Consider the following 15765-nt stretch of genomic DNA (forward strand, 5'->3'; position numbering starts at 1 on the left):
TAGGTAGATGGATCCTGAAAGTATATCAACGGAGAACCCAGAACAGGGTGGGCAGCAGTAAATCAAGAAGGAAAGACCCTGTTAAAAGGAGCCCTTTATGGGGATAAGTCAGTACAGATAGCGGAACTTGTGGCTTTAATAAAAGCATTGGAAATAGCAAGAAACAAACGGATAAATGTTTATACTGACAGCCGTTATGCCTTCGGAGTGGTGCATGATTTTATGACACTATGGGCCAGAAGGGGGTACATGACCTCTACGGGAGAGGTAGTAAAACAAGGAAAACTAATAGCAAGGTTAGTTAAGGCTGCACAAGCACCTTTAGAGGCAGCGGTAATTAAAATAAAAGCCCACACAAAGATAGAGGATATGGACTCACAGGAACCCCAGGACCAGGCCCCTATAGGGAATAGGTATGTAGATCTAGCCGCCAAACTAGCTGCGGAAGAAATGCAACCAGAGGACGCGTTCAAAAGAAAATAAATATAGTCATGACAGTCAGTGGGGTACAGGAATATACTGGAGGTACAAGAAAAAGTAGTAAAGAGGAAAAGGAGAGATGGAAACAAGCTGGCGCCCGACCGCAAGATGGAATTTGGAAATGGGGACCACGAAACCAGCTGGTGGCACCGGAATGTTGTAGGCAACAACTGATGGCGCTGTACCATGGTCTAAAACATACTGGCAGAAGTAACATGTTGCACCTACTGACACAGTACTGGTGGTGGCCAAAGATGGGTTGGGAAGTAGCGAAATATTGCCACCGCTGTATAATATGTGCTAAGAATAATGTAGGACAGAGATGTAGAGTTAGAGTAGCAAACCAACCCAGGCCCCAAGGAAAACCTACAAATTGACTTTACCGGCCACTTAGCGCAGGACTGGGGGAAGAAATATTGCCTGGTAATAATTGACCAATTTACCAGGTGGGAGGAAGCCTTTGCCACCCGAGATTGCTCTGCAAAAACAGTTGCACTAATATTGGCTACTGAGGTTATACCCCATTGGTGAGTGCCTCTGCAAATTGACTCAAATAATGAGAGACACTTGTAAGCTGTTACACGTAACACAAAAATACCACATACCATATCACCCCAGAGCTCAGCGATGGTAGAAAGAATGAATAGGACACTGAAAAACGCGCTGACAAAAGCCATCCAAGAAACAGGGAAGGGATGGTCGGAATTATTACCCAGCATACTAATGAGGCTGCGAGCCATCCCAGGACGAACGACCGGACTGACCCCCTATGAATTAATGACAGGACGAGCTATGAGACTACCATAGGATTTGGCTGAAGGGGTGGTAGAACCAGGACCAGTACAAGATAGATTAAGGCGATACTTAGTACAACTAAATCAGGAGGTACAAGCACTAAATAAAGAAGTAAGGAATCAACAACAGATTAAAGATCTTTAAAGGCAGAATGCTGGACTTAAACCAGACGAGTTGGCCAGAATATGTCAACAAGTAATGACACAAGTTATCGGAAGAAAGGGAATGGAACCCCGTTGGATGGGGCCATATACTGTATTAATGACAAGTGATATGTGTGTTTGTCTACAGGAACTGACGGGTATGCGATGGAAGCACTGGACCCAGGTGAAACCATTTAACACTAAAGACCCCCATTCTACCCTCTCCTCTAGGGGAAAGAGCTCGGAAGACAACCAAACCTCTGTTTAAATTACAGATAAACATGGATCCAGTGAGATGGATTATCATAACTACTCTGATGACAACACTTATAAGCCTAAATAATGGGCTGAAAGAAATGGACTGCAAGTTAAGATCCCCTAGTGGAGACTCCACGAGAAACTTCATTATATCACAAAGTTACAAGTGTGACAAACAAGGAAAAGGATGTTGCAGGTGTAACGGTATCTGGGTGAACTTGGATCAACCATGCGGACCCTGTAGAATGACAGATACCAGCAATATGGTAAGATGTAATAGACACTGGCAGGTGTTGGGTCAAGTAGGGGGAGGATATGTCCTGAGCTGCATGGACGATATCATAAGATGGACTATTGTACATGCCGTTACAACACCTCAGCCAACAACAACAAGGATCACACCACAAGGAGTAACCCTAGAACCAACAACACCCCCAATCACAACAACACCTGAAGAACGAAGGTGTCCGAAATTGACGCCTGGGCCTGAAAATGGACTGGTGTTATTTACCGAGGGAGAACAATTGTATGATAATGTGAGACACAAAATTGTACCGGTACTAATGAACTTAACCATACTACAATGGCCGGGATATTGTGAAAGATTTACTAAAACTAGAGAGTTGTATGCATATATGATAAGGAATGTAATTAACCAAGCTGCTGATGCAACAGGGGCTACTAGTTTCAGGGGACGTGCTGCATTCCACCAAAGAATTAAGAGGGGCTTAGGAAATGATGCACTCACGGGAATAAATATGGGGACGTCATTCATTAATGCCCTAGATATACAAGGAGTCCAGAGTAGTGTGGAACAATTACAAAGGGTAATACAACAGATTTTAGAGAAAGAAACTGGTTTGGTTCAACAAGAATCAAAGTTGGGAGAACATACGACAAGAAAATTACTCGAGGGAATCAAAGTTATAGAAGACAATGCTAGCACTATCAACAAACTAAACCATAGAGATGAGGAACAGGCAAAAGATGGGGTAGGGAGAGGCTTGTGTCATGCCTATGGCCAATGGACCACCGGACAGTTAAAACATAATCTGGCACAGATACAATGAGGTGAGGTACCAGACTGGATTAACAGCACACAGCTCTGTGACCTGAGCCAGAATCCAGGCCCTCTGAGTGCTTGTACTCTCAAGGGGATGACCAGAGTATATCCAGTGATACAAAAATGCAAAGCAGAAATGACAGCAATGATAGGCATGGTACTCATGATACCAGTGGTGAGACGAGACACGACTCCATACCCACAGTACCAGGTAACAAACATAGGCATAGTGAGGGGTGAGACATACCTCCGATACTATCCAATTGATACCTATGCCATCAGGAAGAATGGTACTATAAGAGGAGTCTCCCTAAACAGATGCCATGGGAAAGGTACGCTTACGATATGCCCACATCCGATAGGAGAAGGCCCTAAGGATGAGTGCGGCTATAATAAGACAGAGGGGTGCATGTTGGAATGATCACAACTTGATCACCATCACACCCGCTCGGGATATAGAGGCAGAAGGGAGTATTGTATAGCCACCACAGAGACCGAGTGCCAATATAGTAACCTTGTATGTGTAATCACAATGCCTAATTTCAGCTTCACACCAAAGATCCCTGTGACAATTGGACACACCAGATTGGTGTATGTACACTCAAGGGAGGAAATGAAACTAAATGTGCCAGATAGTTTAAGGGGCAAATTGGTCAATTATGAAGATCCGGTGGGGGCGCCGATACCCCGCCTGCAAGAGATAAAAGAGGGCTTAAGTAAAATGGTGAAACAATACGTAATGTTGCAAAGGAACCTTGGGGAACTAGAAAGGGACACAGAAGTAGAACTACAGGAAGTCCCATGGTATGAGAAGCTATGGGATTGGGGGATGAATGTCAACATCCATCCATGGATCCGCATCACTTCTCATATACTAGTTATAGTACAATTGGATTTGGGAATAGGAATGGGAATAGCAGCAGGTGCCGCCTGTAAAAAACGTAGAAAACAAAAAAAGAAATGGAAGAAATGTACATGACCTTGATAAAGTAGTGATGTATGCTGTTCGGTGGTAATTGTTACAGAAACCTCCTGGGCAGATTCCCATCGAGCAGACGGACTATTACTACGAACGAGCGAAGGCTTGGGAGAAAGACCTGCTTAACGGATGTATAGTACGAATAACATTAATTCTTATAACCTATGTATTTGGGTGGGTAACATGTTGATGGAAAGGATGTAGGGGGCATAGAAAACAGGACAATATGATTATATAAACTAGGTGACCCAATGGGTTGGATTTGATCACCACCCCGGCAGGACACCATAATAGGAAAAAAAATTAATTGGGTTGGTCAATGATTAAAAGGGGTTAATCAGGACCAAAAGGGGGGACTGAAAGGGTTAAAAGAGCTAAGATGAGGGGATTAAGGAACAGAGCATATATCCAACCATATAAGGAATTGGTATGAACAATGTCCAGAAGGAAAGTCTGGTGTAGTCGTGGCCAAAGTGCACAAACCGTGGATCACTAACTGAGGAATGTATTGAGAGATAACGTATGGGGTCACAAGACCAATGCACACAGGTCACAAGAATTTGCACCCGAAGCCAACTGTATGATGAAAGAAATGTATATGTGTAATGTACCTAATTGCAAACAGTAACCATGACTCAGAACAAAACCTGTATATAAGGCAGGAGATGTTCAACGATCGGGGAGCATTCATCCCAGGATGAGTGTCTTCCCCTGTCGGCTTGTAAATAAAGTTGCTTTACTGAACGAACCTCCGGACTCCGAGTGATTGATTGGGAATAAGGCGGACATCGACCCTTTATATCAGAGGGTCCGAATCGGGGAGAAGCTCTCCCAGTTTACCCTTACAGATGCAAAACTAAATAGTAAGGGAGATAGAAATGGAAACATTTCCCGTGGCAAATTGTGGTGATTTTATGGTGCGGGCTGTTTCAGAAATCAAGCCCATCTGCAAAAAAATCCCAAAGTGATGCCTCAAGCCCTATTAAGCGCTTTGGGACGTCCTGAGGTTGTTAAGATGCCATTTTTTTCTCCTTTCATTAAATTAAAAAATGTCAAACACAATGTGCTGCAAAAATCAGCCAGTAGTAGCTTTATCTGTAAGCAATCATGCTAAAATGGAGTTACGTGCATGTAGAAAATAAGGCTTATGTGGTGGGGTAACGTTGAAAAATGAAACCATTTTAATTTTGACAATATTTTCTATAGGCTGACAGGTTATCTCTGAACTGATATCAAGGCCACAGGGTTAAGATGAGTTTCATACTTGCACCCTCAAGAATTTCTTTAAATAATTCATTATACAATGAATAGACAAAGTTGAAAAGTTTCAAAATGTCTGAAATCATGTTTAATGAAATGCGCATGTTTACTGGGTGAACACTTCTCTGTCAGTACCTTTGATGTTACTTCACCAGGCTTCTCGTTGAAGAGTAGCGTTAGCATGCAATAAATTTAAGGAGTATCTGCTGAGCCAGAACATTTGCCTTCTCAGCAAAAGTGTATGGGTTTGAGTCCCAGACTCGGCCTTCACTTGAATTTTAAACTCATTTGGGTGAGCGTCAGGTTTTCTTAGCAATAGAACTAGACAGAAACAAGTCTCCCCGTGTGAGTATACTTCCGATGCTGGCCAATCATGGAGCATCACTGATAGTACCACACGGAAATCCGTGGCTCCGACCATTCCATGTTTCTGGCCAAAGGAGGATCTGCAATTACATATGGTCTGCCAGAACATGAAAATAGGAAACCGCTGCCATAACTTTTTTTTATAATAGCTCTTACAAGGCAAGAACTCATGAAATTTAGGGATGTAATTTTGTCACGTAGGTCAAAGGCTCTGTGCACTGCTATGAAACTCACTCAATAAATTTTTATTTAATTTACAGGTAGCATCCTGAACTTTCCTTTTGCCACCACAAATTTACTCAGAGCTGTACAAGGCCAGGTCAATCCCAGGCCCAATTTTCTACAAGCGCTTCCCTCCCCCCACAAATCTGGATCGTGTTCCATACTTGTTACAGCTGCAGAGGAATCTCGTGTCATCTTCTAACATGAAGTTCCTCCAACCTCTGCCTTTGCTCGATTCTTTGGCTGATTTGCAGGGTAATTCCAGCTCAACTTTTGTAATGGGCTGCCTATTTGAGGAGGCTTACTCACCATTGTACATTCTGTCATTGCCATTTGTTCAGCTGCCTCCCGAGATGAAATCTCTCAAAGGCATAATTTCCTTCTGGCGTTTGGAACTAAATTGTACACATCTTTCCTGTTGGTGCTTTTAAACAGAAGGACACACATAATGCATAATATATTGGACAATGGGCCTTGGAGACAGAGAGCTGCAGCAGGCTGGTGAAAAGTCATATTTCTCCCTTGCAATTCTGAGAATACTAGCCCAAGGCAAAATTACATCCCCATTACTGACTCAGCCTTTAAGTAGAAAAAAAAGAGTGGAATATAACAGCAACACCGCAACCAAAAAAAGTTCCTAAAAAAAAATTGCACAGATAAGGCTGAGAATCATCAGCACAGTTGTTTGCCTTGGGGAATAAGTACTGTCAGCGAAAGAGTTAAACATCACTCAGACAACATCTGTGGTAGGAAGTAGACCAGTTTCGGGCATAATTAGAATATGAATTGAATATTTCCATCAACAAAAGGGCATGTCTGGCCTAGTGGCCTGAAAACAAAAGCAGCAGCAATGTAGGGGAAAAGGGGTCAGTCAGAAACAATGGGACCGTTCAGGATGACTACAAGATGAAGATTTGTTCTGATAGACTGAGACAACTTGTTTTCACAGTACTAGAATTCACTTGTAATTTTAAAAAGAACTCTGAATTGAGAAGAAAGCAGGTGTTGTACATGTACTGGAAATACTATAAGTGACAACAATCCCAATAATATCAATTTTATTTTAAACTTTAAAGGCATTGTGCTGATATACATTCTATTTTCTTTTATATAAGTAACTCTGTTAAGTATTTGCAAATTCATTTACAACACACCTTTTTTTTTTACTATATATTTTAATGGATTTTGGACGCCATTCACTATTTGTAATTATTATGCTCCAGTGAAGATATCTGCTAACATATAAACTGGTTGCTGTACTAAGTTTTAAGTGAGTATTTAATTGGTCTGATCATTTAAACACACATCTCAACTACTGTTGCGATATGCTTATAATACTTTTTAAAAACTGTTTAAATAGAATGCATTTTAATATGCAATTTTCAAAATCTTAATTTCTATAAAACAAGTATGGGTGTTCTCGTTTTGTTATTGCACAATGTGGATGTGAACAAACTCCCACTGCAGGAAAGCTAACTGTGCAATAACTACATGATATTAAAACAACCCATACTGAATCAATGTATTTTGTATGTGACTTAAGAAATCACATTTAATACAGTCTTACTACTTAACAGATGTCAGTCTTTTGTTATAGGCAGCGACAAAATAAGAATGCTGTATTCATTTTTTTTCCTGAAAATATGCATATAAAGTACATACAAGTGCATAATTAGAAAATATTTTTGCTCAAGAAAAATACTTCTTTTAGGGCAAAATGTAAAAGTAAAATAAATCCTCCCAAAAGAAAAGAGAGAGAAAAGAAGGACTATTTTGCCACAGTTGATATACTGGGTGTGTTCAGCCTTTGGTTTTTTCGGTAACATTCCATGGCCTCAAAGCAGAGTTATTTTGAGTTTACTTGTGTAAAGCACACACACTAACTTACAAACAGAAAACAGAAAAGAATCAGAAGAGTAACATGCCAAATTGGGATCCCAAGCTTTCTTTCTCTTTTTTTTTGCAAAACAAATACAAAATTTGTTGAAATAAATTTCGCAACACCGTGGACAAAGTCCATCTACTTGCAATTCTAGGTCAGTTAGTGGGAATATAAAAGTTAAGAGTTTCTTAAGGGTCAGCAGAGTGTTCAACTCTGTACAGTCTCAGACACAACGTTTTCATGATTCCTTTGGATCTCCTCTTCCCAGCCCTTACAGATCATTGTCTGCCCTACAGTTTCGAGCTGCTCCGATACCCAAGGGCTGGTGGAAAAATAATCTTCAAACTTCAGTTCTTTGGCACCCTGGGATCATGCAAATGTCACATTTCCATTGTGACGGGAACGTGACCTCTCCAAAGTAACACGCATGTTTTCTGTGACAGGAGAAATAAAAGGTTTTGATTTAGTTGGCAAGTCTTTCAAAGAAAGCGGCAAAATACAAAAGTAAACAACATGAAACATAAAATTAATATGTAAATAGAAATAGCAAGAATAGCATATACAAATCACATTGAAGCTGAAATGCATTTGAGTGTCTGTAATAAATTGCTTTTCAGATCATATGAGCAAGGTGATAAAAGCAGAAGAATGCACAGACACATTCCCTTGGACGTTTATGAAGCAGAAATCCCGACTAAAATTGTCTACACATTGAGAATCTATCTAGGTGAACGTGAAGTGCACTTCAGATACCTTTGGGGATTGAATCACAGAGTGGTAAAAATGCACAGTGACTGTTAAAAGCAAAAGAAGCTGAGCAAATAAGATTGAAATGGTAAAAATGCAAGGCAAGGTCTGCTGGCTCTCTTTCATGGAGAATGTGTGTGATAGACAACATCATGTCATCAGTGACCCATTAAAATGAACTCTTTCACTGCCAGCGCTACTGGGGATTTAATATTATACAGTGGTTTCTATTGAGGGCATCCTTCCAGGCTGCAAAAGTGATTGATACTGTCTTGCCTGCCTGAAGCCAAGAAGTAAAAGCATTATTGTAACAAACATATCATTTCTGTAACCTAAGGCTAAGTATTTTAGAGCTAATTCACCAAGATTGTAGTAGTTCTATTAGACTCCATTGAGTTATGGTCATGTAACTATATAAGAATACAAGATATAGTAGCCCCTCACTGGAATAATCTGATGTACGACTACTGATATAAAGTGCATTGTTTATGACGGTGTCATTAATAAAGGAAGCACATAAAATAACCTCTCTAAAAGATGCCCCTTGTTATCCTTTCTGGAAGACTGATGCATGGTCAGCAAGTACCATGTGTAAATCAGAAGGCCTTTTGTTCTGCAGTCGCTGGATATTTCTCACTCAGGAACTCGGATAGCACTGCTCCTCAGTGAGTTTGTGCAGTGAAAAAAAAGCTTGTTGGAAATAGTGAAACGAATTTTAGGACCACAGCCATTTCCAGCAATTATGCATTAGGAATGATGTGACTATTATAGTACAGGCTTGACAGATAGCCCTGAAACAAGATCCTATAAATCTGTATAACCATACAACCAAAAACACAACTGATTTATCGTAAATTAATAAAAGAAACTCTGGATAAAATAGCACCCAGATTTGACAACTTCAAGGAAAATTAACCAAATAAAAATTGATGCAATGCAACGCTGTGAAAATAAACAAATTCTTAGCACAATTTTCATGCCCGAGACCTTAGCTTGGAAGATTAATACAGAATGTATGTTAAAAAGGTACACAATATAGCTATCTATAGTAACTTGCCTAATTACATTTCTATTTGGTACTGACCACAAACAACCCCATTTTGTAAACTGTAGAGCACATGAGGATGCAGGGAGTGGTGTCGTGGATCACTATATGTGCAATAGTGTGGTAGAATGCAGGTTTGTTGCCCTGCCCTTCTGAATTTCCAAACTCAGCTGTAAAAAGGTACCAAATAGAAGCCAGTCCCATGAAAGATGGGCAACTGCATCAGAACCTTTTACTGCATGCTCATTCTAGGGTGCAGGTGTGTGTCCCAAGGAGGGGAAGAAAGAGGATACAAGCCCTCATGACAATGGGCAACAATGTTGTATACATAAAAACTACAGATTACATGCAATTATATATATGCAACAAAATACTTAATAAAATGATTAGAAATGGAGTTATTAAACAGTTTACAATTTGTTCTGCACCAGTATTTTAGAGGATAGAAGTAACAACTAGAAGTGTTTATGCAGTAGATTTGTGGACAAGAGATTTTGCCATATTACCTTTTTAGCACAGGATCGAAACACACTTAGAGAACTGATGTTTAGTCAAATTTACAAATAACTTACTTACAATACTGAAGTAAGGTGGTTACAAAGCAAAGAAAATGGATGTTAAGCAGTAGGGAACTGTGGAATTCATGAGCAGGTAAGAGCCGACAACTCAAGTGTTAAAACATGAGAGAGTTATGAGCTTTCTTCAGGAGTGGAATAGATTCCACGCTCAGTAATTTCACTGTATAGTATCCTATTTATACAACATATATTATATGTAATATCAAAAATTTAAAGACTGAAGTATGCTGGAACATGTAATTATTTTTTCTTACACCACAGTTCTATATGATAATGACACTTCAACACACGGTTGAAGTGTTGCGTAAGATCCGTAAAAGGGCAGACTGAGCAAAACTACAGCATCATCAAATGATGAACTACCCAGGAATCTGACATTGACTCCAGCTTTTCAGTGAATCAAGAGACTTGCATGTAACCTGTAGAGTGAAAAACAGATTAGTCTTGGGTACTGATAAGCTGGGAGTGGCAGAGTGCTGGGGACTCTGTTAGTGATTCTGGGACCATTTCAGACTGTGGTTCTATCAGACTGAGGCAAGCTTTCTCGCTAGTCTACAGAAATTGTATTCAAAATGTATTTTTTTTAAAAATAGACTTTTCCTCAGGGAACCAGCAATAAGGGATCACCTCATTTAACTGTTCAACAGATTACTGTGTTGATGCAATATTAATTATTTTAAGGCTAATTTCAAGATTTAATTTTTACCTAGTTTTACTGTAAATTTATTGATTTTTTCTCTCTCAAGTGCTCAATGTATTCGCATGTTTTTGGTGGTTAAGACTTTAAAATAAAACTCTTTTCAAGTTATTGTTCTTCCTCTCCCTTTTCTCCCGCAGATGTTCTGAGGCCAGTGGCTAGGCGAGTGAAAGCAGCTCAGGCAGTTCATCCTTCCGTCTTCCAGGGAAGCACCTGGAAACCACTCGACCAATGTTCCCCCTAATTTTTTTTTGGGGTGCATGGTCCCGTTATTGGGCTGCGCAGTTCATTCAAAGTTGCAAGTGTGCGTGAAATTTCACATTTGAAAAGCTGGTCCTGGGCTGCGCGAGACCGGCAGACAGCTGCGCGGCCATGTGGCTTAGAGGGAGCGTTACACTCAACATGGCTGAGATCAGGAATTCAGTGTGTGTGGGATTACACTAAAAGCCTATGTGCCAACAGTTCATAGAGAAGCAAACTAATTGTCTGCATTATAACTTGTTGCATTTTATTCTTAAGAGAAAAAAATACTTCAGTATACTTATATACACATGCACAACATTAGATACGTAGGGGAAAAAAGTCTAGTCATCCCATGCAACTCACTCTGTCATCTAGGCCTTTTTTACTTAATCTTTCTGCCCCAAAGCCATATTCCTCTACTTTCTGCAGAATGAGGAATTGATTCAATTCCCTCTTTAATGCTTCAATTCAGTCAACATCCACTGCACTGGCTGACCATCTATTTCACAAATTAATGACTCAAAACATAGAAAGGTTATTTCTTATGCTAAGCTTAGTTTACATAACCAAACAAAGGGCCCATTCACAAACCCTTTTGTATAAACATCAACATCTTGTGCAAGTAAAAATAAACCCCCATAAATAATGTTTTCATCAGCAATACACAATGGCCCATAAGTTGTGGTCAGCGGCAAAGCAAAGGCGTTCGCTGCTGGCCTCACAGTAAGCTTCCCACAAAGATCTCGCGATGTCTATGGCGAGAAGTTCGGCTTTTCCGACGTACAGTTGAAATCAGCATAGTTTAGTGGGAATCCCTGCTGCGATGTCAACAAGCTGTCAATGCAGAATTCTCACAGACCGAGAACCAGGAAGTCAGTAAGCTCGATAGCAAAATACTGCAGATGTTGGAAATCCGAAATAACAACAGAAAATGCTGGAAAAACTCAGCAAGTCAGGCAACATCCGTGGAGAGAAATTTGAGTTGACGTTTCGGGTTTGACCCTTCTTCAAAACTGGAGAGAAAAGGAACTAGATCGAAGGCAGGGCTGCGATCGGACAAAAGAATAAAAGAACCAAAAGAAGTAAAAGAGATTAGAAGCTAGACGAGATGGTAATAGGCTGTGATTAGGTGTAAAGTGTACTGGCAGGGCAAAAGATAGCTGCCAGGTGTGAGAGAGAGTCAGTAAGCTCCTTTGATTCTAACTTTTAAAAAAATGTTATAGAGCAAAACAAAGATTGGGGCTCTCACATGGAGAAAAAGGTAAACCTAAACTAAAGATGAACAAACTTTTTATAAAAATACATTTAAAAAAGTTTGTTAAAAATTTTAATTTTTATTAAAATTGATAAATTTGACACTGTGCAAAATCAAAATTCGTTTTTCAGAGCCATAATGTTTGTTTAGCAGTCAATATGCTGTTAAAACCCCAGTTACACCTAATCCAAAATGGTCTATCATTTTTAAAGGGGTATTTAAGAGCGATATTACTGCAGAAAAACCCAAGTTTTCATCAGATTCCCTGACTGTACAAATTACACTGATTGACAGCTTGGGGGTGGGGGGGGGCACATTGCAGCCAGTGTCGCAGCAGTGAATGACTGACTGCAACTTCAGGATTTTCGCGCTAGGATGTGCATGCGCTACATCCTGAAGTTGCGGTCAGTTTCAAAGGGGTAATAACAGCAAATGCTGTTCGTTCGCTGTCATTACCCACCCCAAATTCCGGGCCAACGTGAACGTGGCAAACATTTAACATTGCATGCCCAAATATTTGACCAGGGCCTCTACTATAAATGGCGAAAACAGAACCTCTCTTCAGGTGACTCTGGGCACAAGGTTAATTCTTCAACTAGTTCCAGACGTATAATCATTGTATCTGTTGTCTTAGATACAGCGCCCTCAGCCATATTAAAATGCTAAAAATTAGAAAAAGGAAAGCAGGAGAAAGGGCAATAGTCTTCAAGTCTGCTACAATCTAGTTAATAATCACATTACTCAGTTTTGCTCGAAGCCCAGGAACACTAACATGGATGACAGCAAAATTCAGGAGCTGTTTGAATTAAAGTGCTGTGTCACATCTTTGTTAAACATAGTTAACACATGCAAAGATTTCACTTTTAAATGTGCTCTACCAGCTTTAAATGAATTGAGCCATTACTTAAAGACTTAGGTTCCTCAATGTGGATTTTATAGCACACTTACAGGGCTCCCACATTATTGCTATATGAAAGATTTATGAAAGGCTGTCACACCCGAAGGTTGTCAGGCACTACTGAAATGTTCATGACATTGGGCATCAAGAAGGAGAGAATATTTATTGTCTTCTTAAAATTGTAATCTGATTTTACCAGATTTTCAGTACATTTCACAACAGCTTTCACAGTGATGTGACTTTCTATCATTTAGTAGTGAATTCCTGCAAGCTTCGCCGATGCATGTATGATTCAGATTTGACTCTGCTTTTTGCAAGGGCGTCAAAACAGAACTACTTGGGATATTTAAAAGGACCATCAAAAAGCTGCTTCAACTACTTTTTGTATTAAAGGGAGTCATACCCGAATGAATTTGTACCGCCTTGTATCAGAAGGCTCCAATATGCCGTAATTGATTATATGCTTTTAACAAGATCAAGATGCAGCTTTGTAAGGTCAAACCACCTATATTCTCAGCGAGTATGGATGTTCTCAGAGAATCTAACAGCTCCTGACACATGCTTCTGTTTGTTAATTTATCAGTACTGTGGCCCTGCGGCCTTTGTGTAAAAATCACGGCTCTTAATACTGAGACAGCATCATAATCCTTTGCTTTATAGGGGTAACTTTGAGTCCACACCACAGATGGAAAGCCATGCCCATGGCTGTGTACATTGGAAGTTTGGGTGCCCACTCTCCATGCTTTTCTTACCACTAACGTAGCGGCATGGAATTGTAAAGTTATTCAATAGATGTCTGTTTCCCCAATCATTTTCTTGGGAAACAAAACTTTTTTACTTATGTAACCAAACCAGCCACCAAGTTTAGTACCATGTCTTATCTGTAAAAGACCGTCAATGTGTAATTGTTTTCTTTCAAGTGTTTAAATGGGGATTATTTTGTGTTTTTGAAAGTTTTTTTTCTCCTTTCATCTATACCACTCCGTATCCTTCCTTAAACAGAATTCCAGGCTTGTCCGGGATGTAGATGTTCCCATAACCACTGTCAGAGCCAGTCTCCAAAAAGTAAATATGATGTGTGTCTCAAGCACGGCAAGACACTTAATACCAACTTTTATCTCCAACTGAAATGGAATACCTCGTTCCTGTGAACTCCTCCACCTAATGGCCTGGGTGACAGCTGGCTAAATTCACCCAACTGAGGCAAGTCTACTTGAGTGGCAGATTCACTCGCAACCTTCTTGTTGGGAAATGATAAAGACTGCCAAGCTAAATTATTTTTTATTTACTGTTGCATCCTGAAGTCATAGTGTTTGACAAGATCCAAAAACAAATGTTGACAGTTTGGGCCTGTTTTCATTATAACAGAGATACCAAAAAGTCACATTACTGGTGTAAGTTTGTTTTTTGTAACCCTGATTCTCTTAATAGACATCTCATTTAGTAGGATTCAACGCTAGTGGATGCCCATATACCCAAGATGCTTGGAATGCTTAGATGCACTTGCTTGATTGATAGACATGCATTGGGTGGCCTGGAATACAGCTTTTCTTTAACCCAGTGAGCACAAGAGAACTTTGGATTGCTGATGGGAGTAGTATGATTCTAGTCTCTATTGCAGTCTCGTAGTTATGGTGCATTATTCCTATAGATAATAGACCAGTTTCAGAGACAGAAAGGTTGAGGGTAAGTCATATCAACTGACAGTATTCCCCAAATATCCCAATTATGATATGGACATGGGAGTAATTGTAACCTAACTCGCCCGGTGAGGAAGCGATGGGATGGGACCGGTTAAAATTAACCCCATATATTCAATCGCTGGGAAATGGATAAGATTGCATGAAAGGCACCAGGGGCATGATAGAAATGTAAAGAGGAGATTTGGAAATAGAATCACTGAGTGAAGAGAAGGTACAGTAGCATGAAGTGGACAGGAAAAGAAAGTAACAAGATAATTCTACTGTCTCTTATTGTTCCTATTGAATTAAATTTCAAGGCTAAAACAGTGTCATTGTGCAACTTAGGGTACATACCATAACCCCAATGTTGCTGTGAAATGAAACTGATTTTTAACTCCAAGATGTAAATAGGAAAAAATGCAGTTAGATAATGATGTCTCTGATTATGAATTTTGGCATGCAAGGCAGATATTAAGAGCTGTAAAACTTATTGTGTCTCAGCCTGAAAGGCATGGGCTAGTTCGCATTGACATTGAGCCCAACTTTTCGCATCTTGGGCTTAATCTGATTCCAGCAATTAAAAACAACAGAATTTGCCAATCAGTTCCTCTAATACCACACAGTTGTTCACCTTCACTCCTTACTTCAACCAGTTATGTATTTAGTGTTGTTTCATAATATGTTCCTGAGACTACATATTTATTCTAACCATTATTCAAACCCTTTTAGAAGCATGTTTTTAAATTTCAACGCTGGCCACCTCAAAGCAAGAATTATAGATCTCAGTGCCACTCAAATAGTGATTTAGATGCCAGGGAAGCATGCTCGAGATAGCCAGAATCGCTTCTCATTTTGCCTGGACAAAAGGGATCACCAGTGCTACACAGAAGCGGCACTGACTTATAGCCAGAAAAATTCCTGTCAAAGCTCTAAACAGCGCAGATGGAATTTGGTGTCCATTTGAGAAGTTCCTCCATGAACATGATCATTTAAGCCTAAAGATGCTCTCTTTATAATGGCAACAGATGCAAAATTAAAGATCCCAGTGAAAATGCAGTGACAGTGATTCTGGCTTTTTTCCCCCCAGTCATTCAAACAAACTTTTGTTGAATTCATCACCACATCCCTAAGAAGTGCAAGGGCACGAGCATCTTGGTTGCACACTGTGTAGC

At 39.9% G+C, this 15765-nt stretch overlaps 1 protein-coding gene across 5 annotated transcripts in view; it reads right to left on the reverse strand.

The window, feature by feature from the left end:
* Positions 1–6607: 6607 nt before the first annotated feature.
* Positions 6608–15765, reverse strand: part of diaph2 (diaphanous-related formin 2) — a 940841-nt gene continuing 931683 nt past the window's right edge. For all 5 annotated transcript variants that reach the window (XM_085996016.1, XM_085996000.1, XM_085995993.1 and 2 more), the window contains one exon: positions 6608–7882. In XM_085996016.1, coding sequence (XP_085852142.1) covers positions 7818–7882 — 65 coding nt within the window. In that variant the 3' untranslated portion in view covers positions 6608–7817. The remainder of the gene's footprint in view (positions 7883–15765) is intronic.

The sequence above is a fragment of the Somniosus microcephalus genome, chromosome 1 (genome assembly GCF_052327205.1).
Source record: "Somniosus microcephalus isolate GS21.2 chromosome 1, FLI_Smic_1.0, whole genome shotgun sequence".
Taxonomy (NCBI): domain Eukaryota; kingdom Metazoa; phylum Chordata; class Chondrichthyes; order Squaliformes; family Somniosidae; genus Somniosus; species Somniosus microcephalus.